Raw genomic sequence first — 23,249 nt, 5'->3', positions numbered from 1 at the left:
TATTGAAATGTAGCAATCAAAATTAAAAAAAATATCAAACAAGCTCAGGAGTACCAATTCTCCTGCGGTAGAAGTTTAAAGTTATGATTCTGTTCCAGAGTTTTGGACTTCCCTGGAAGAGAAAACTTGGAGCCAATTGGGCAACTTCACCGTCCCATAAGACCCATACTATTTCCACAATTCATTATAATATTGGAATAAAAAGTCTAAGTCCTTTGTTCCTCTGTAAGAGATGTTTTCATCCTTCTCAATGGGCCATTGTAATACTCCATAGTATATTTCAAAAGTCTTATTTATGGCTCAATGCCCTATAAATTCAACCATCAATCCACTGAATTTCCTTGACCATTCTCCTCACCCAGATATTTGACTTGGGATCACTGAGCAAACGTGTCCTAGACCTTAACTGGCTGGAGGGGAAGAAGAGTAAAGAGGCCTTAAAGCTGGAGAAGCGAAAGGCTGTAACATTCCTAGACATAGGTCTTTGGAGGTGAGGAAGGTTTAAGTTATCTCTGATGGACTATACTCTTCTCTATAGACAAGGCCTTTGCTGACGGGGATGGCTAGGCCTTTGAGTGCAGTGGATACCTGAACAGTTTATCAGAACCCCTTGAAACATACAATCTCCATTTTCTTTATTTTTTATTTTAAATTTAAATGTATTTTAAATTCATTTTAATAAATTACTATTAATCTTTTCTTTATTTGATCATTCTTTATTTTAATAATTATGTTTGTATAAATGAACTTGGACCTGTTAAAGACCTTAGGTCAAAAAAGTCCAAGGTCTCCCACTGCATGCAGGGCCATCTCCAGTTGTGCTGATCTATCTACAGATGGCCCTGGAGGAGAAAGTAAGGCTGGGGACTTTGCACAGCTCTCCCTCACTTAAATCCAATTTACCTGCATGTCACACTGTCACCTTCATAAAGTCATGGTACTCTTTGAGAACAAAGGACACATAACAGATGAATGGGTGGTTAGGATTTTGTATTAGAGCTAAAATTCCCTGTTCAAAGAATTTTTTTTAACAGCGTGACACATTTGGAACCTAACATTTCCTCAACATATATTTTAGTACAATATACATGATAAATGCATGCCATTTATTTCAAGGAGAAGTTTTTGTGACTCATGAATACAATCTGGTACAATGTGCTATTGCCAATGTTAAAAAAGATTCCTGGATTGAGAGAGAATCTGAGGAACATTCTAGTTAATATGAAGCAAACAGACTTGGCCAGAAGAGAGAGAGAAAAAAAACAGTCAAAACACTTTGGCAGTGTTACTCTGTCTCATATCTCTGGATCCAGTCAAAGATATAACTAAACATTTGGGGTACCTTACAAAACAAGTTATTACTCCTTTTTTTAATTTTCAAAGAGGAAGGAAATGCTGGGTGGACAAAGCCTGTTTGCTAGAAAATAATCACATATCAGCACAGCTGTAACATATATGAAGTCAATATAAGAGGAATTATTTTCTTTGAAAAGAGCAATTCTTTTTTTTTATTAAAATTGGATTTATTATCTGGAAGGAACCAGCTTTTCATAAGCTTAATGCTTGTGGGATCAAACAGCAGGTTGGCAAGCTGTACTTCAGGCAGACACCAGGAATCCCTGTATTGGCAATATGTTTTAAGCCATGACAAGGCTATAAATCATGCTTCATTTTCAAAAGCCTTAATGAAACACCCGTCTGAAATGCATCATTTTTGTAATGTTTCAAAATGGTAATTTAAGTGCTACTTGTTTCACAGGATAGTGTAAATCATTAAACTTTCATTTTCATCTTTGTAGTGGGAGAATCCAAGGTTGTCATACTCAGGAAGGCATCAATGCTCCATCATCAGTCAAAATGAGACAATTTAAAGACATACTTTGTACTTTATCATCTGGAACAAGATCCAGATAGATGTGCCCTATTTTGGTACAAATTCTATGTTACAGAAGGAAATTCTCCTCTATTATTCACTAGGTCCTGCTTCTCACTTCTATTATTATACAGCAGCATACTTCTCACCCTGGAAGATATCTTCAACCTTGTACCTTCTCACAGTGAGAGATCCTTCCAATCCTGTGACTCCTTTCTTTGGTTGGTATTTTTCTCCTGCAACTTTCATTTTAAAGAAGGGCCTCCAGGACAGTCATTTTCACTCCTTCATAGCTCTCTGGGATCCCCTCATGACTTTTGTGATTTCTTTCTCATTATTCTTCCGGGGTACCTGATCCTCCCTTGCTCCTCAATTTTCAGCACACCTTCTCCCATTAGAATGTAAGCTGTTCAAATGTAGGTACTGTCTTGCATTTGCTTCTATTTGGATCTCCAGAACTTAACCACATGCCTGGCACATAGTAAGGGACTAAGAAATGCATGTTGACTTGAAACGGAGATGGACCAACGCCCATCATATTACACCACAAGGAGATTGAGAAAGTAGCCATAGATTGAGGCAGAAGACAGAGTTTAACATCACCTATAACATCCAAATTGGGAGCAGCAGAAGCATCCAAACTACAATGAAGAAGGAACTGAACAGTACCTACCCAGTATATTCAAGAATTATTCTGAACACAAAGTCCCAACATAGAAACGAAGGCTGCAAATTTGAGAAAAGCACCAAGTCCAAGTCCAAGAGGTAAAGTTAGAAGAATAAAGTAACCCCATATCAACAACAAAGTTTCAGAAGAAAAATAAAATGGCTTGACTACAAGTCCTACAAGAGTATCTGAAAGACATGAACAAAATACAAAATGAAAGTTAAGGAGAAAAAAAATGAGGAGGAAAATAAATAGCTTAGAATAGAAAGAGGAAAATTTTACCTAAATAGTGAACTTTCCCAAAATGGGATATACCAGATAGAATTCAATGACATCATTGAAACAACAAGAAATATTATAATAAAGACAGCAGACTGGAATAAATATAATACCATTGAGGTAGTTATCATCAAATAAAACTGATCTAAAAAAGAAGTGAAGGAGAGATAATGTTAAATTATTGGACCTCTTGAAAACCATTTCAAAACAAAAATCCTGGATACCTTATTTCAAGAAATTGAGGAGGAAAATGACCTAGATCTATTACAAAACCAGATAGCAAAGTAGAAAAAAAAATAAAAGAATCACTACCCTCTTCCTATGAAAAATCCTCAAATGAAAATTTCATGGAATATCAAAGCCAAAACCCAGTACTTTTAAATCAAGAAAAAATATTGCCAGAAGCCAGAAAGAGTTCAAGTACAAAGGAATCATAATGAGGATTATATAAGACTTGGCAGTAGTTACTTTAAAGAAGAGAAAAACATGGAATATGACATTCCAAAAAGGAAAAGATAAAGATTATTAAAATATTATAACCAAAATTAAGTTATCCAAAATGTTAGCAAAGTCTACAAACATGGAAAAAGGGATAGGGGATTATCATCAGATGAAGTTCATTATTCCTGTCTGAACCTGAAAAATGAAGGTTTGTAAAAATTTTTTTGTAAAAGAAAATCTCCAGGGACAGCTAGGTGATGCAGTGAATAGAGCTCTGGCCTTGGAGTCAGGAGGATTTGAGTTCAAACCCGACCTCAGACACTTAATACTTACTAGCTGTGTGGCCCTGGGCAAGTTACTTTACCCCAACTGCCTCAAGAAGGAAAAGAAAAAAAAAAGAAAAAATCTCTCTCTCTGTCTCTCTCTCTCCCTCCCTCCCTCCCTCTCTCTCTGTATGTGTGTGTGTGTGTGTGTGTGTGGCATATACACACATTCTAATACAAAGAAAAGAAGGATGTTCAGAAGTGGGCAGAGATAATTAGTACTCTGCTGGAAGTATCAAATTAAATGTAATACATTCTTTAAAAACAACAAGCTGTGTATAAACAGAAATTCAGGGTGTGACATATAATCCTCTTTCTGTGTTCTTTTAAATAAGAAAATATTTTTGTGAATGTTTGTGAAGCTAATAATAATGATAGATAATTTTAAATTCAACATATCCCCTTGTAAAAGACAAATTCTATGTACATAATCTGTAGCAATTTTCCCTCAGTACATTTCCTTCAGTATTCCCTTCCTTCTTTTCTAACAAATAGAGGTAACAATCTGTCTTCTCACAAGAAATGACTTGACCAGAAAAAATATTGCCTGGCTAGATATGTCCTTTGGGTTACTTTGCCAATAACAATAGATTCTTGACAAACACATTAAATTTATGCCTAGATGGTCTCCTTAGAAATATTCATTCACAGTTCATTGAAACAAATTAAATGCACATATGAAAAGGTAATTCAAACTTACTAAAAGCTGTTGACTACCTGTAAATACTCACTAACTACTTAAAGACCATATTGACTTAAGCAGGAATAAAGAATGTAAATAGAACACATATGACACTAATAAATAGCTTGATGCCACCCACTCTGTACAGCTGGAGTGGAGAAAATGCAAAATTTATCAGCTGCCAACAGAAAGCCCTCAGCCTAATGATTCCAAATTGAATGTCTCAGCCCATTTGTTACCACATGAAAAATGATTCACCCCTATTTCTTGGAAAAACACAAGTACTCCATGCATAGATACAACTTATTAAAGCAAATTTAAAACATTAAATTATCCAGCATTGTTTCCTTTTTGTGACTTGTTATTTTTTAAAAAGCCACATAAAGGAAAAAAAATATCCCTTTGTTTGTTAATCGTTTCACATAAATAATGTCCTGGAGTTCCTTTTCCCTCTCTAAATTAATCATCTCCCACCCTTCCTCATTTTTTTTCTCCCAATACTGTTTCCTTAAGTTGACTAGAAATAAACATTTCAGCAGACATTTAAGTTTCAAAACTCTGACAGGTTTACATATCAAAACAAAAAAGAAAACACTGCTAAATTGCTTTAACAAAAATCTATATCTTGGGCATTCCTAACACATGGAGAAATCATTATGAAATATTTCTGGTGGAACTAGAAAGGACACTGGAGGGCCTCTGTGTAATTCCTGAATCTCAGATTGGGAAAAGGAGTTAAGACCATCTAGGTCAATGCGTTCATGAATTCAAATCAACTTTATCAGACATCTAGACATCTAGCCATTACCTGAGGCCCTCCATAGTAAGCAAGCCCACTATAGCTCAATCTACTTTAAAGTACCTCATTAGAAGGATTTTCCTTGCATCAAATTTAAATTTTATCTGATGCAACATGGACCCCACTGCTCTCAAGTTACGGTCTTTAGAAGAATCTGAATTCCTCTTCAACATGATGGCCCTCCAAATATTTGAAACACCTTGTCTTTCCTCACCATCCCCCCTAGTCTTCTCTTATGCAGGCTGTACATCCTTAGTTGATAAGCTCATAGCTGATCTGCTCTTCTTGTCCAACACCTTTGTTCTGGAGGTGAGGGAACTGTAGCACAGAAGGGTTAGCATGTGAGTTGCCTAAATGAACAAAAGCATGCCAAAATACCCTTCATCATTTCAGTTGTTCTCCTCTGAATGGTCTCAAGTTGATCAATGTCTTTCCTGAAGTTCTGTACAAAGAACAGAACACAATACCCCACAAACCCAATGATTGATCTAAACTCATTACCCAGGTCTTTTGGACCTATATAGACATGTCCTGGGTTGACATTAGTGTGTATATGTAAGTGGGTGTGTTTGTATGTGCACATGGGCACACATGTATGGTTCCAGGAGACATAAATAAGGGCATAAAAATCACAGGGACTTCTTTCTCCTTAACTGGAAGCCTCTTCTGTCTTTTGTGGGTTTTCTCTTTTCTTTGACTCTTGAGAGGGAAAAAATATATTGTGAGTATAATTTTAACAAGCAAAGTGATCAGGGTAAAACAAAGCAGGACAGCAATATTCCAGTCCCTGGACATTAGCTTACCTTAAAGCATTAGCTTATTTCCAGTCATATCACACTGTTGAGACCTAGTTAATTAGCACTCTACTAAAACCCCAAATATTTTCCAAATGAACTGCTGGAGAGCCATACCTTGTCTGCACTATGTCTGTTCCTTCTGAATTTGGTTTTTTGAAGCCAAATGTAAATCTTTACTTTTAAATGTCAACATAATAGAAATATCCCAAAGTTCTGGACCAGTAGTTTCAAACAAATAAAAAATTTTTAAAAAAGGGCCATTAATCTATCCATAAAGATCCCTGTGGGTTGCATATTGACTTAGTTTTTAAGGTGATCTTTGTTGCACTGTATTTTTATTTATTTTGTTAAATATTTCCCAATGGCACTCTAATTTGCAGGAGCATTGTAGCCCACAGGGTTTCAAGTTTGACACCTCTTTTCTGGAGTATTAAATCTCATCGTTTTGAACCTTGAAGTTAGTCTTTCAGTGGGTTACCTCTCTGTTCTGGCTTTGTGTTATCTGAATATTCTATCAACATCCATCTATTCCTTTATTCAATTTACTGATAAAAAATGTTAAACAGTGCAAGGTAAAAAACATCACTAGTGTGCTTGGGCACTTCACTGAAACTTTACTTCCAAACTGATAATAAACTTTTAATGACTGTTCTACAGGACATGCCTTTCAACTAGTTCGGAATCCACTAATTGCATATCTAGCCCATCTTTTCCAAAAGGATAGTATGAGACTTTTTGAAATACTTCAATAAAAATCTAGGTAAAATATTATGTCTATTGAAGCCTTCTTGTTCTAGTCTACAGATCCTTTCCAAAAAGAGGAAATTAAGTCTGTTATGGCTTATTATCAATGACTTCATGCAAGCTCTTTGTGACTATCACTCTTTTGTTAGGTGTTCACTAACTATCATTTAGTAATATGTTTTGGAATTTTGTTAGCAAATGAAGTCAAATCACTAGCCTATAGCACGCAAATTTCCTTCTCTTTCCCTTTTTGGAGTAATTAGATGACATCTGTACCTTTGTTACTCTCCATGAGCTTTCAAAGATCCCTGAGAGTATTTCAAAAATTGTTTGTAAAATTGTTAAAAACTATACAAAACATGCTAAGGATTCATATATATTCTGCATATTTATGACATTGTAGGATGGAGAAAATAAATTTGAACATTATTTTTATTTTGGTGAGATGCATATATTTTATCAGCTCATATCAACATAAAGCTAATTAATAAAAAATAATATGGCATTGGTTTAGAAGACCTATATCACACATCTGGGTTTTTTGTCAGAAAGTACAAATCTCTTGAGAATTCTTCAGTAAAAATAGCTGTGGGCAGCAACCATTAAAGTGAAGATCAGAACAGCCAGGTACTTATTTTAAAAAAAAATATCTCATTTAACAAAAGAACAGCAGAGAAGGAGGGAGCAGTCATGAGCAAAAACAACTACCTCATTTTGAAGGGAGAACTAAAAGGGGGGTGGAAGGGAAGAGTAGCCTGGACCTGGCACAAAATTCTAATTCTGAAATTTTATGAAGTTGGAAAAGATGACTAAATATAAGAAAAAATAATCAATATCAAAAATTTTTGTCAGTGTAACTCCATAACAACCTCCAGCAGAGATTCAAAGGGGGGGGGGGAAATGGCTATTCCTCAATGACTTCATAAGTAGCTAGAAGAAATAAAACAACAACAACAACAAAAATATGTATACAAATAAATAAATAAAACAAAAAGAAATACTTGGGAAAAATAAAAACAAAAACAATTTTAAATGAAATAAAGGGTCTTAAGAATTAGAAGGATAGTAAGTACCTTAGAAGAGAAAATGGTAAACCTTCATGAAGATATGGAATATCTGAAAACTAAGATACACAAAGAGAACTCAGTAAGTCCATTAGACAGCAAGAAACATTAAAACAAAATCAAAAGATTGAAAAATAGAAGAATCAATCAATGAAACATGAGATATCTAAAATTAAATATAATTGACCTATAAACTACCTGGAGAGATTATTGAAGACTCATTGGTTTCCTCAGAAAATCATGTTAAAAAAAAAGCCTGCACATTATATTTCAAGAAATCATAAAGAAAAACTGTTTTGATATATTAGAACCAAAGATAAAGTAAAGCTTAAAAAATTTGTTAATCACTTCTTGAAAGGAATTCCAAGAGGAAATGTCCCATATCCCAAATCCAATGATCTCATGACAATTAAAAAATACTGTAAGCATCCACAAAGAAGCAATTCAAATATCAAGAATCGATAGTCAGGATTAACCAGAGGAGATCTTGAAATATAACATTCTAAAAGGCAAAAATACAGGCTTATAACTAAGAATAACTTACCTTGAAAAACTGAAATTAATCTTACAAGGAAAAAATGGATCTTTAATGGAAAAGAGGACTTTCAAACATTCTGATGGAAAGATTAGAACTGAGTAGGCTCTTTGAAATACAAATACAAGAATCCAGAAAAAAATAAAATATAACCCAAGGTCAGGCCTGGGCATTTGCATAAGGCTCTTTACTGGTAGAGAAAATAATTATAATATTCCATGCTTGCATGAGGGACCAGAATGATAAGAGTATGGGAGTAGATTCTCTCTTTCTCTTTCTCTCTCTCTCCCTCTCTCTCTCTCTCTCTCTCTCTCTCTCTCTCTCTCTCTCTCTCTCTCTTTTTCTAGAGTCTGTCTTTGAGAAAGGACACATACAGTATTAGGCTTTATTCAGGGAGAAGCCTCTGGGAGGGAAGAACATATTGTAAAAAGCTGACTTATATGGGGCAGCTAGGTGGCTCAGTGGATAGAGCACTGACTCTGGAGTCAGGAGGCCCTGAGTTCAAATCCCGCCTCAGACACATAATACTCTGGGTAATAAGTCACTTAACCCCAAATTGCCTCAGAAAAAAAAAGCTGACATACAGAATACTTGATGCTTTTAGCATATCCCTATTTCTTGCCACAGAACAAACTTCAAGCAATTACCCTGTGAGTAAGACCAAGAACTCTTCTCTGAAAACTAGAATCAGAAAGAGAACTCTCCTCTCCCAAGATCTCACCAATTCTGCCCTCACACTCTCCAAGGGTGAGAAAAGTCTTATGTAAAAGCCCAAGCTTAAACCCCTGTTTATCCTACAAAAAGTAATTTTGTTTGAGCAAGTGAAATACTAACATCCTAATAAGAAGAGAAGGAAAAAATGTATTCCTTAAGAAATGTCATGACATCAAAGAGTAGAGAGCAAGAGAAAGAAGAGGAAGAAGAGTATTAGTAAGAGTAGTCCTTGGGTAGATTTGTTCTGTTGTAAGGGTCTGGAGAAGATAAAGAGAAGGGAGGGTATAATGAGGGATATACTAGTGTAAAAAGGGAGAAGAAGAGAATAGAACTTGCTATTTCTTATAATTAGGGCATACTTCCCAAACTTGAAGGGGAGATTAAAAAGTCAGAGAGAAAACAACTAGAATCTGTGTCTTAAATTGCCATTTAGACATCTAGAGAATGGTTGACAAATTGTGGTGTATAAATTTAAGGGAATATTATTATGCTCTAAAAAGTCAAAAGTCATTTTTATAGAACCCTGAATAAAAGAGACTAACCCAGAGTAAAATGAAAACAATCAGGAGAATCCATACCAAGACAGCAGCAATGTAAAGAAAATACTATTAAAAAACTTAAGAACTCTGATGTAAACAAAGACCATCCATGTCTCTGGAAAACCTATGATGAGATATATTATACATTTCCTATTAGACAAGTTATAGACAAAAGGAGCAGAGACATATTTTTGGACATGTTCATTGTGTGGATTCGTTTTGATAGACTATGTGCATTTGTTTCAAGTGTTTTTCCCCCTTTGTCTTAGTTTGGGGGAGGGAGAGATGAAAGAGAAAATTGATGTAGCAATGCCAAAAAAAGAGGACTATTGTAACACTTTTGAAAATGCACCAGAGAAAACAGAAGGAAGTTAAGGAATCACAGGCATACAGGACAGTCTGGAAATTAAGGTGTAAAATTTGTTCTACACTTTTTTCAAAAAGCAAATGGTGTGAAGTAGAGATTCACAATTTCATATGGAATCATATTTTTGTGTGCTGCTATATATATGGAAAGCTCATTGTATTTTTAGTATTAAGTTCAGAATAAAAAAAATAAATTAAAAAGATCAATGAAGAACATAATACATTATTGCAATATAAATATTTTATGAAGCTTACTCCTAGGCATGAGCCTTATCTGGATGTAGCTGGGTATTTGCTTAATGGCTGAAAGTTAAACTTTATTTTTTGTACTGCTTTTCCTTTGAGGACAAAGGGGAATGGTAGGTCAACAGGAAATTTTAAAACCTCTAACCCTTAGAAACTGTCTGCCAATCCCAGCAATACTGAGTATATTTCTACTTTGTGTAGGTAAACTCAAAGGCGGCATGGTACAGAGGAATGAGCACTGACACTGGAATGTGAAGTTTTGTTACTGTTCAGTCATTTCAGTCCCATCTGATTTTTCATGAATCAATTTGGGGTTTTCTTGGCAGAGATACTGGAGTGGTTCACCATTTAAGCACATTTTACAGATGAGGTAACTGAGGCAAACAGGGTCATGTGACTTGCTCAAGGTTACACAGTTAGTAGGTGGCTGAAATCAGATTCAACCTTAGGAAAATTATTCTTCCTGACTCCAGACCCAGCACTCTATCCATTGAACCAAGTTGGACTATGAATATTTGTTATGATTTTCTGTATTGTTCACTTGAGAAAGCAGTTGAAGGGACCAATACCAATTTCTGATAAAAATAAATGAATTAAGCAGTTTTCAAAACTGAAATTTTATCTTTGATTTACAAAATGTTAGAAGATCATTGTATACAGCTAACTTGCATTGCATTATATGAAAAGCAAAGTAAATGTCAAATCCTTGGTCCTAAAATACTTCAGCAGGTACTTCAGTTGGCTATAAAAATATTCTTCTTCACTTAGGAGTTATTTTTGATTTGCCAAGGAAGAGAGTGTTAGTTATACTGTTTGTGTTGCTTCTATTTTAACCATTTTCCATTAATCATAACTTTTATTTTCCATTATTTAAAAATAATTTAAACTGTTATATATATATAATACATATATAGATATACATACATAATATCTATCTGTATCTATCTATCTATCTATCTATCTATATGTGTGTGTGTGTGTATATATATATATATATATATGTGTGTGTGTGTGTGTGTGTGTGTGTGTGTGTATATATATCAGTTAAATTCACATATATCTCTGGTGGGATTCAAACTTACATAAAAATAAACACTCAAGCTAATCAAGAAAGAATTATCTAGGAGGAAAGAGGAGCCTGAAAGAATAGAATGGTCAAGAAAAGAAATGCACATATCACACATGTAGTGACTGATACAAAACACTGTGTGATAAGTGAATAAGAGAGTTTTTTTTAAAAGCAGTATGTGAAGTTCTAAAGAGAAAAATACTTATGTGGGATATTAGAGAATATTTCATAAAGATGGTGGGTGGCTTTTGTATCATCAAAGTAATAGTCTTTTTTTTTTTTAGCTTTTAGGCAATTGGGGTTAAGTGACTTGCCCAAAGTCACACAGCTACTAAGTGTCAAGCGTTTGGTCTGAGGCCAGACTTGAACTCAGGTCCTCCTGACTTCAGGGCCAGTGCTCTATCCACTGCGCCACCTAGCTGCCCCTTCAAAGTAATAGTCTTAACCTTTGTTGTGCGATGGACCCTTTTGGAAATCTGGTGGCATGTGCTCCCTTACTTAAAATAATGTTTTAAATTTAAATTAAAAAAACAACTACAATATGTAGGGTTATAATGGAAGCCAACTACATTGCAATACAATATAAAATTATTTAAAATAGAACAAGTTCACAGATTCCAGGTTAAGAGCTTTTGCTTTGAAGGATGAACAAGAATGGAACTGGCAAAGAGGAAGGCAGACTTTCTGGGCACAAAGAACAGAATGAATAAAAAGTACAGCCCTGAAGCTGAAATTGGGAAGCAATTTGGAATTATAATTATTTCTTCTTCTTCTTTTCCAATTAAACACTTGAATAAGTCATTGTTATTGCATTCTGTCTCTCTCTGGAGTTACTTAATTCTTTCATTCACTTTTTCAACTATTCTCACAACTTGAATTTCTGAAATGATTTCAAGTACACATTATTGTTCCGTAATGAATGAAGTAGAAAGTCAACCCACAGAACTGACTTTGTATTACAAGTGACATGTCCTTAATTCACACCAGTTTAAGACTCAGTGTTCCTCTAAGGCATTCTTTTTTTTTTTAAGGACTCTCCTTCTAAACTACTGTTGCTCATAAAGAAAATGAGTTTTTTAAAATAGACATCAAGCTAAATTGATGAATGTGAGATTCATGAAGGTAGGAATCATATTATCTCTACCCATTTTTATCTCCCCCACTGACTAGTAGAGCATTTTGCACCGAGTGGACAATTAATAAATATCTGTTCAAATGAATTAAAATTACATTTGAAAATTAGTATTTCCCTATTTTAGTATGAATCCTGTCCTTGTGTTTCCTGGTTTTGTTCTTCAATGTATGGCATTATATTTGGATAATTTTATTGGCATACAGGCATTTCTCAAACCTAGCATACACAACTCCATTGTTATTCCCTCATTCCTGAATTCAACCCCATTCTCATATCCCCAAGCTAGGTCTGATATTGCCCAATGATCAAAGAGGAGTCTGAAAGGGAAAAGAAAGGGCAAATTTTTATTTCATTGCTTTTAATCCCCCACGCAAGCCAACATGAAGATCTACTCCAGGGAGACAGGCCAGAGGGGAAAAAAAAAGAGATGAACAGGCAGAGAATATTAGACATCAAAAAGACAAAAAAGTGCACATGGAAAATCTCCTTCCCTGACCACAACTTCACAGAAAAATATAAATTTTTTTTGCCTTGTTAAAATATTTTAACTAAAAGCCTCTAAAAGTTTTTGAATTTGGCTCTGTTTTTTTAAATGGTAGAATAAGTGAAGTTGTCACCTTTTTGCATATGTCAGGAAATCCATACGGCATTAAGCAAATGACCAGAGGTTTCACACTTAACCCTCATTTACATAATATCCATGCACAAAAAAAATATATTCAGTGGAGAGAGAGAATATGGTACATTCATCAGGAAGAACACTGGATATGGAATCTAGGGACTTGGGTTCATTCCACCTTTGTTAATTACTGGTTATATTAATCCACACCTCTCTGGGCCTCAATTTTCCCATCTATAAAATAAGGAAAATGGATAAAATAATTTATAAGTCCCCTTATAACTTTCAGTTGACACTCTCATGATGCTATATGGCCCTTTCTACAGAAGCAAGTCACCTGTTTTCCCAAAGTTTTCATGCTGTTGATTCAGATATGGGAAGGCCTTTTATTTTTCCCTTTAAAGGTTCGATCAGAAAGGTACATACACACATATGTATGTATGTATGTATGTGTGCTTGCTAAATGCTTTCAAAAAGAGCTCTTTTCATTTTATCCACTGATTCAACATAATTCTATTTATGACAATGATAATTCCCAAAAAAGTTACCCTTCTTAATGAAATTGGTATAACATTTTATCCTATAAAACCAAAACAGATTAAAGAAAAATTTGATTTAAGAGTATTTTCAATAATTATAAGTTTCTGGTGAAGTACATAGTACAGTAGTGGGATGCAACAGTAAGCAGGTTTCTTCTTTACCTATTCCTAATTCTCTTCCCACTACTTTCTCATTACCTAGATGTATCTCCCAGTATAAATGTTCATTCCAGGTGGCTAGGTGGCAGAGTAAATAGAATACCTGGCCTGAAATCATGAAGACTCATCTTTCTGAATCTAAATATGGCCTCAGATATTTAACTAGCTATATGATTCTGGGCAAGTTACTTAACCCTGCTTGCCTCAGTTTCCTCCTCTGTAAAATAAGCTGGAGAAGGTAATGGCAAACTATTCCAGTATCTTTGCCAAGAAAATCCCAAATGATGTCATGAAGAATCAGACAACTGAAATGACTGAACATCAAAATCAAATGTACATTCTCTACTCAGTGAAGCTGCGTCCAAGGATCTTTAATCTTTTTTTTTCCTTAATGCTCTTAGCCCCTAGCCAGATCCTGTGCTGTGGCAAACATCTCAGTGTTAGTGTTTATCCCTCCCTCTTATGTGGGGATGTCCAAACCCATTACCGCTTCTTCCAAAATGCCTTTACAATACATACTCCCAGACTAAAAGAAGGCCTGTAGTTAAATAGCAGTTTGTTAAGACATAGTATATATTTAAGTGAAGGAATTTGACAGACATACCAGTGTTTAAATAGAAAAGCTCCTACTGGGAGTCCAAGATGAGAAAAGAGATGAAACCTGGGGGTCTGTAGATCAGGAGATGGTAGATTAGCAGTATAGTGTCTGTCTCGACACTACTGTGCCTGAACAGTCTGAACAGCCTTATTTGCCCAATCCTGGCCCCTTTCTTTGTTGCAGCTGCCTCAGCCCCAGCCTTCTGGTTTTCAAGCATTATGAAACTTCTCAAGAGTTCCCTTTCTCCAGTTCCATGAAACGCACCAAGACCTGGCTTCCTCTTCAAGTCTGACTTCTTGGTTTAATGAACTGACTTTTAAAGATTGCCCTGAATTTCCTCATTTTCCATCCTACGGCAATGCTTCTTTTCTAATTCACTTAAGGAATTTGTTCCTATCTCATAAAGGGATCATGGGATAAGGCAGCAATTACATCTGTACTGGCTCCCTTTCTGTGATTAAACACTGGACTTTTAAGATCAATTCTGTTACATATAGAAAATGTTGTTTATTTCTACTGGGAGAAAGCTCTAGTCACCAAATTTAAAAATAGCTAAGTAGCATCATTTCAACTTTAACATCCTTAGTCATCTTTCATTCTTCAAAGGTATTATAAATACTACTGTGAATTTCTGTCACAGAATACCTAACATATTTCAAAGAAATTCAATAGTACAATCCCTTCTAACCCAAGATGCTATACACTAAAGGTGGGGGGGATACATCTTTTCCTGATTCCTTTGTCCTAGATACAGCTTCACTGCTGCTGAGACAACTGTAAAAGTCCCCAAACACACCCAGTTTCACTCATTCCTTACCTTTCAAGATCTCTAACCATGCAGGTACAGATTTCTGATACCCCTAACAAATAACTGTATTACCTTTTTGCTTCATTCACTTCCATGAAGCAAACTATGGGGAAACTCCAGACTTGTAAAGACATTCCCTCCATCAATAGAGATCTATAACGCTATTGCATCTTAAAGCCACAGAGAGCTATCCAAGGCAGTAAGAAGTTGTATGACTTGTTTAAGATTAGAGAGCCAGTATGTAACAGGGAAAAGACTTAATCCCAGATCCTCCTAACTGCAAACCACCTTTCTTTCCACTACACCAGGAAGACTGAAGAAAATTATTCTCAACAATTAGAAAGTTCTCCAATTTTCAAAGTGTTGCCTTAATGCCCCAAGAGTCTGTGGCTTTGTTATCAAATGACAATAAATCAGTGAATTCATTGAGTGTCTGACTTCCCAGAAGTGGGAAAGATGCATTGGGCGATATAAGAGAAGTATAACATAAGAAGTCCTACCCCCAAAGTGTACAGTAGTAGTGCTATAGTAGAAAGAACAATGGACCAGTAATCAGGAGAGATTTGGGGTCAAATTTTTCCTTTCACATTGGCTGGTAAGTCACTTACTCTCTCCAAACCTCAATTTCTTCATCTTTAAATTAGGATATTATCCTATAGCTACTTAGCCTAGGCTGTTGTTATAAAGCTCAAATTATATAGATACACATACACACATATGTGCATCTATAAAATGTCATACACGTGCTTGTGTTTATGTATATATATATATATATATATATATATATATGTATATATATATATATATATGCACACATATAGTAAGCACTTGCATGCATATAAACACATACATAGCATTCACAAACCGAATTCTATATGAATGGATTACACTGACATTTTCCCAAATTTATACTCTCCCTTTGTCAATTTTTCTATTTGATTTATTTCCAACAGGTTATGTACCTTTTCTCCCACCAGTAGAGTAATGATTAATAGGTTGTCTAACTCTCTGGATGCACAGCAAGCCTTTTTCATTTTTTTTAAAAAAATTTTTATCTCTGATATCAGAATTATCTGAAAGCAAAAAAGTAAAATCACCTTTCCCTTTAAGGGAGGTAGCACCTAGTAGCATAAATGGCCCTGGGGTATTAGGAATGAGCGATCTGGGTTGCAATTTTTATGCTGACTGTGAATGCTTTCTCTAGTCTATTGGTAAACGGATGGGGATTAGCAGGAGGGGAGAATAGAAAGAGCAATGGATCTGGGTTCAGACACCACTTCGGATACTACCTACAAGATTTTATGCTGCATGTTATTTAGCTGTCCTGGTTTTCAATTTGCTGATTTGAAAAATGTGGGAGGAAGTTAGATTATATGGCCTCTGAGGTCCCATCTCACGCTAAATCTAAGATCTTAGTATGAAAATCACTCAAATTTCCTTCAAGGTCTAAGATTATGTCACTGTTTTTATTTCATTCCTCTTTCTTCCCTATTTTCTCCATGTTTAAAAATCTATTGAAGTATCATAAAATTATATAACTTAAGCTTGGCACTAATTTTAAAAAATGCCATAAAGAATTGGAAATTGAGAGGATGCCCATCAATTGGGGAATGGCTGAGCAAGTTGTATATGAATGTAATGGAATACTATTGTGCTATAAGAAACGATGAACAGGCTGACTTCAGAAAAACATGGAAAGACTTATATGGTCTGATGCTGAGTGAAGTGAGCAGAACCAACAGGACTTTGTACACAATAACAGCCACGTTATGCGATGACTACTATTGTTAAACTGAACCCTTCTCAGCATTACAAGGATCTAAGACATCTCCAGAGGCCTCGGGATGGAACATGCTGTCCACATCCAAAGAAAGAACTATGGAAGTTGAATCACTATCACTTATTTTTACCTTTTGTTGACTTTTGTTTCATCTTTCTGATGGTTCCTCCTATTGGTTTTAATTTTTACTTACAACTTCACTAATGTGAAAATATGTTTAATGGGTATGTAAATGTAAAGCCTATATCAGATTGTGGGCCATCTTGGGGAGGGTGGGGGGGAGGAAGGGGAGAAAAAATTTCAACTCAAAAGCATATGGAAGTGATTGTTGATAAATCAAAATATATTAATAAAATCTAAAAAACTAAATAAATTAAATAAATAAATGTCATAGGCTTATTCTTTTTTTCCTCAGTACTATTCATTTTTGTGTTATTTCACAATAACATAGTCTGAATTTTTAAAAATACCTCACCAACAACTAATTAAAAGATAATTATAGAGTGTTCAAATTTACAATTATTAAAGTATCCTGAAAGAAAAAAATCTGGTACTCAAATATTAGGATAATCCTAATAGCACAACAGAAAAATAGTGTCCCTTTCTTTAAATTGATGGGGTCAAACTCTTCTGTGTACAATTAATTAGCTTAAATGTTCTTAAAATTCATAGAGCTTTATATAGTTACCTATCTGCATCAACGGTCACATCATGTACCCCTCTCTGAATGACATCACGAGATGTTGCCAAGTCTGGTATTCGGTTCAAACTTCTAGTATATAGGTTTAGTCCTCCATCTGTCATGTATCTGAAAATAAATTACCAATGAGTTAGTAGGATTTGAGCAGAGACAAGAGAACAAAATCAAAAGAATATATACCAATAGAAAAGCAGCAAAGTTATCTCTGTAGTTTTCTTAGAAGACCTTAAAGAATTAACAAAGAACTTCATCAATTCAATAATTTGCTTCAGCAAAAGAACACGATACAAAATAAATCCACAAAAATATTAATAATTCTATATATTGTTAGAAAATTTGGGAGAAAAGGTAGAACATTTGTTTAAAGTAACTATAAAACGCTTAAAATGTTTGGGATCTAGCATCATCATCATTATTATTATAACACTTGTACAGTGCTTCCTATATGCTGGGCACTTTACATTATTTTCTCTTTTGATTCTCACAACAACCCTGGGAGGTAGGTGCTATTATTATCCCCACTTTTTAGATGAGGAAACTGATGCAAACAGAGAATGTGACCCAGGCTGTCTCTGAGGCCAGAGTTGAACTTAGGTCTTCTGATATTAGGCCCAGAATTCTATTCACTGTAGCTACACACTGTATGCATCTACTGTTAGCTGCTCCTAACATCAGAAGGTACATGTGGGACATACATGCATACATGCATATATACACAATACATATATGTGTGTACGAATATGTATATATAAATGTATGTGTATACATGTATTTGTATGTGTCTATATATGTATGCATATGTGTATATGTGTGTTTATACATATACTATGAAAATCAAGATATACTGAAGTAATTAGAGAGCTTTAATAATTTATTATATTCGGTTATATTTATATAATAAAAATAATATTACCTAGGTCAATTTTCATACCAAATTTTATGCCAATCAAACTGCTAAGGTACTATTTTCTATAATTTGATTAAATATTAACAAAATTAAGAACAGAGGAACAAAAGGTCAGCAATTTCAAGGGAAATAATAAAATGAATTATGAACAGTGTAACATCAGGACTATAAGGACTCAAATTATTTCATCAAAGCTATTTTGGCACTGGTTGTAGTATTCAAAAAACTCATGAATCCAAGGGAGGGGATTCCATATTCAACAAAAATTTCTGGCAAAACTGAAAAGCAGCTTGTCACAAAATAAGCTGAGACTAAAATCTTAACACTATTTGACATAATAAATTATGTATAGATTTGTATCTAAATATAAAACTTCCTATCATAATAAATTAGAGAATAATAGAATGCTAGAATGTTCACAACTATGGTTAGTGATTCATAAGCAGACAAGGTATAGAGGTTTTTAAAAAGACAAAAGTTACATTTTTATTGTATAAAATTTTAAGTTTCACATTATTAATAAAGTAAATGCAACTTAAATTTAAAAAAAGTTACGGATTGCAGGGGGAAATCAATGTATGATAATAAAAATCTTACCTCCAGAAACTAGATTGATTTGACATCAATGAATTTAGAGTCATTTGCTAATAGAAAAGTGATTAAAGGACTGGAAGAGCTTTTAAGAAAAATGCAAAGCATTAATACCTACATAAAAACGTGCCAAATCGCTAATAAAAAAAAAGGAACTATAAATTAAAGTGGCATTCAGGAACCACTTCATACCCATCAAATTGGTATAGGTGGTAAAAAGAGAAAAAAAGAAATGATGTTTTAGGGATTATAGAAACACAGAACCACACCGTTGGAATAGAGGTGAATTGGCCTATCCATTCCCAAAACAATTGGGAGTTATATGAGGAAAATTACTAAATTGTCCATAGCCTTTAATCAAATGATCCCACTAATGGGTTTTTATGCCAGAGATGTTAATTCTGTAAAGAAAGTTCTACATGCACCAATTTATTCATAAATAGAAATTGTAGCAGCAAATGTAAGGAAACAAATTGTGGTATGTGAATATAATGAGAAATCACTGATGAATAATATGAAGATGTATATGAACAGATACCTTAAAAATAAAGCAGAGCAAAAACAACAGTATACATAACAACTTCAATAATGGAACTAAAGGCAACATAAATGAACACAATTTGGGTCAAATACAATAGCTGCTGTTGTTTATAAGTAGGGATTCATGTTTAGAAAGCCCTTTTATTCTTTATTTCTAATAAATGAGAAACCATCGGGGCAGTCAATCATAATCATTATATTAGGTGGGTTTGCTTAACTGTTTTTATTAAGGAAAATAGAATATGCTACAGCCTGTTTATTGAAAAATTATTCTTGTGTCAAAATAAATTGTATTAATAAAAAGATAATGAACAGTTCAATTAATCTGATTTCTACTTAAATAACCATCAGTGTTCAGAGTTTACAATGCAACAGATCAAGGAATCTTCACTGTTGTTGTTCCATGAAGCCTTTTGTGGAATTCCCTGACCTGAGGGAGGTAATAAACTTCTTTACAAGCTTTCAATACTTAGCTCACCATTCTCTGTCAAAATTAGGAGCAATCAGTAGCCTTACTTCACTCTGTCATAGGAAGCAATTAACAATATAAAAGTCATCTTTACATCTTTTTGTCACTTTACTCCCTTTTTATCATTTTTATTACTTCATCAATAATACAATTTTGACTAAGTTAAAAGCAGTAGAATTTCACTTAACATGCAAAGTTTAAAGATAAGTTGCTCACAATGATGTATTACTTTATGGTTCAGATAACATTTTCTGCATGGCAACCTTTTGAGGAACATAGGGCAGGCACTGTTATCTGCAGTTTGCAGATGAGGCCAGTGGAGTTTAGTGAGACAAAGTGATTTATCCACAATAGTAAACACCGTTCTTTCATTCAATAAAGATTTACTAACCTATTTTTTAAATGTTAAAGATATCAAACTAGGTGAACAGTAAAAGGAAATTTAATAGGTCATTTGAAAATGGAATTAAATTTTTATGTTTTAATTAAGCAGAGAATGAAAGACCTATGTAGTAAGGCAATAAAATTCTTACATGTTCTCACCCTATGATTCAGTCATACTGGCCTATGGGTTGTTCTCCATACCCAAGTGTTCCATCTCCAAGCTCTCTGACCTTGCACTGGTTGTCCCACCTGTCTAGAATGTCCTTCCTCCTTACCTTCACCTCTTAGAATCATCATCTTCCTTTAAGATTCAGCTCATATTCAAAGTCTACAAGAGGTGATTCCTGATCTGTACCTACTCCCCCACCTCCAATGCTAATTCCTTCTTCTCTAAGGTTACGTGCCATTTATATGTATTTTGTATATACCTAATTATGTAAATAGTCTTCCTAATTACCATATAAACTTAAAAACAAGAGTTGTTTTCACTTTTTATTTGTAACTCTAGCACTTAGTTTACTACCTGGCACGTAGTTTTTTGTCTGTCTTTCATTTTATTTTTTCTTTTTCTTGGTGAGGCTATTGGGGTTAAGTGACTTGCCCAGAGTCACACAGCTAGTGAGTGTTATGTGTTTGAGAAGGATTTGAACTCAGGTCTTCTGGACTCCAAGGCCAGTGTTCTATCCACTGCACAACCTAGATGCCCTTCTCCTTCATTTTCAAAGAGGATCAATGACATCATGGAATGATGGCTTAACTTGCTTATGAATTAAATTTAAATGAGGCAGAGTTACACTTTCCTGGCAGCATTTCTATGAATAGGAAGATGAAATTCCATGGTTCTCCCATTATAGGAGAAGCCTCAGGCTGGTTCTTTTCTTTCTCTTTTATTTGTTCTTTTCTTCTTTCTTCTTCCTTTTGTCTCTGTTTATGGCTCTTCCCCTCTCCCTCCCTCTCTCCCTCTATCTTTCCCCTGCTGGTCACTTAGTTATGAGTACATGGTGCCTCATTCTTTGCCTCTCTGTTTATTCTTTACTGATTTTATGTGAATGAGCATAGGACAAAGAAAACATAAGGTTATGATCTTGTCAGCTTTGAAAGATGAGCTATCAAAGTCCCAGCAATAAAATTCATTCCAGAGTTTGATAGTAGCTACAGCAACTAAAGACAAGTCTGGAGAGAAACCATCTTTGAGGAGCAACCTCCTTGGCTAGTCAATACATGGATCATCCTGACAGCTAAGACACTATAGACTAAAAGCAAGAAATCATTGGCTATGCTGCACCAAGAAGTGACCTAGAGGAAGAAATCATGACCCAGACAGATTAAATTACTTGCATGAGAGAGTGCCCATACAAATGTAGGTCCACTGACTCCAGCTCTCTTTCCACTATACCATGCTGTCTCTCAGGATCCTCACACAGTTTGTTGAGATGATATGTATCACTAATTCATAGAACCGTGGTAAAGTCTGTGTGAAATGACGCAAAGTGAAACATGAGAACCAGGGGAGCAACAATATAAATGAAAAGAAAAATAAACAGAAGCTAAGTTCTGCATAATTCTAAAGACCAATATTGGTCCCCAAAAACAGAGGAAGAGAAAAGGGAAGGGGAAGGAGAATAAGATGTGGGGACTGAAGTGGAAGGTGAAGGGAACTTTGCATTTTGTAATTAGTTGTACAAGGATGCATCAGTCCTGGTGATTGAGAAAACTAAGGGAAGAGTGTGAAGTTCTGTCTTCTCCATGATTCATTTTATCTGACAATAGGATATTCAGTAGCAGGTATACTAAAGACAGCTAGAGATCAGAGATGAGAGAGAATCAGAAGAGGACAAGTCAAGTCACTAGTGCTAATTGTTGTTGGTTTTTCCCTAACCCTGGAAATGAATAAAACCATGAATGAAAACAATTTTTTAAAACTATGATGAACTATTTATTTTATTTATTTATTTTTGGTAAATAGTATTTTATTTTTCCCAATTACTTTTAAAGATAGTTTTCTACATTCCTTTTTTATGGGACTTTGAATTTTGAATTTTTTCTCCTTCCTTCCAACCCTTCCCTCCCCTCTCCCCAAGATGGCAAGCAATCTGATATAGGTTATACAAGGACAATCATATAAACATATTTCCTTTTGTGAACTGCTTAGAAAAAGCCCTCTGAATAAGTCATCAGTTATCCTAACAATTGATTTTGTTCACAGTTTTGCTTATATTTTCATTTGCACATTACTGGAACTACTTTTTTTTTTAGTAGTGATGATATTTTCCCCAAGATCTTCACATCTCTGAGGATACTTTATATTCAACCCCATACACACTTAGGAAACTAAAAATTCTTTACTTAAAGAACTTTAAGCATGTTGTTCTCTCATATGCTCATACTAAGGGACCTAGGATTGAGATTCTATACATATTTACCTACATACACATATATACCCATACATGTATGTACATATAGACACACATACTTAATAAGCAAGTTTTTATACATTTGAGCTCAGAACCCTGATGGAAGTGCCATCCCATCAGCCTCAATATTAACATTTTTATGTGCCACATAGCTGTTTCTTTGGTAGTATTTCTACATAATTCCTATATCCGTGAGTACCTATTTCCTTCTCTCCATTTAAGGGTCTACCACCCTAGTTATTTCCCTCATTACTGTTACATGAAATATTATAATAACTTCCTGTTTGAAAATCTTCCCTCAAGAGTCTTTCCTCTCTAATTCATCTTCCTAGTAGGTCCTAAAAGAATTTTTTCCCCCTAAATCACAGGTCTCACCATGTCACTCTTCTACACAAGAAGCTCTGGTGGGCCTTCGCTGTGTCTAGGATTAAATAAATAAAATGTTCCTTTTCATATTCAAAACCTTTT

At 34.6% G+C, this 23,249-nt stretch overlaps 1 protein-coding gene across 1 annotated transcript in view; it reads right to left on the bottom strand.

Annotated features, from left to right (window-relative positions):
• Positions 1 to 23,249, bottom strand: part of LOC110213178 (neuron navigator 3) — a 449,693-nt gene that overhangs the window by 167,102 nt on the left and 259,342 nt on the right. The window contains 1 exon segment of the mRNA XM_020993448.2: positions 17,465 to 17,584. Coding sequence (XP_020849107.1) covers positions 17,465 to 17,584 — 120 coding nt within the window.

The sequence above is a fragment of the Phascolarctos cinereus genome, unplaced genomic scaffold (assembly GCF_003287225.1).
Source record: "Phascolarctos cinereus isolate Bilbo 61053 unplaced genomic scaffold, phaCin_HiC Scaffold_1;HRSCAF=81, whole genome shotgun sequence".
Lineage (NCBI taxonomy): Eukaryota > Metazoa > Chordata > Mammalia > Diprotodontia > Phascolarctidae > Phascolarctos > Phascolarctos cinereus.
Note: the sequence above shows the minus strand (reverse complement) of the source record. Positions and strands in the feature narration are given on the sequence as shown.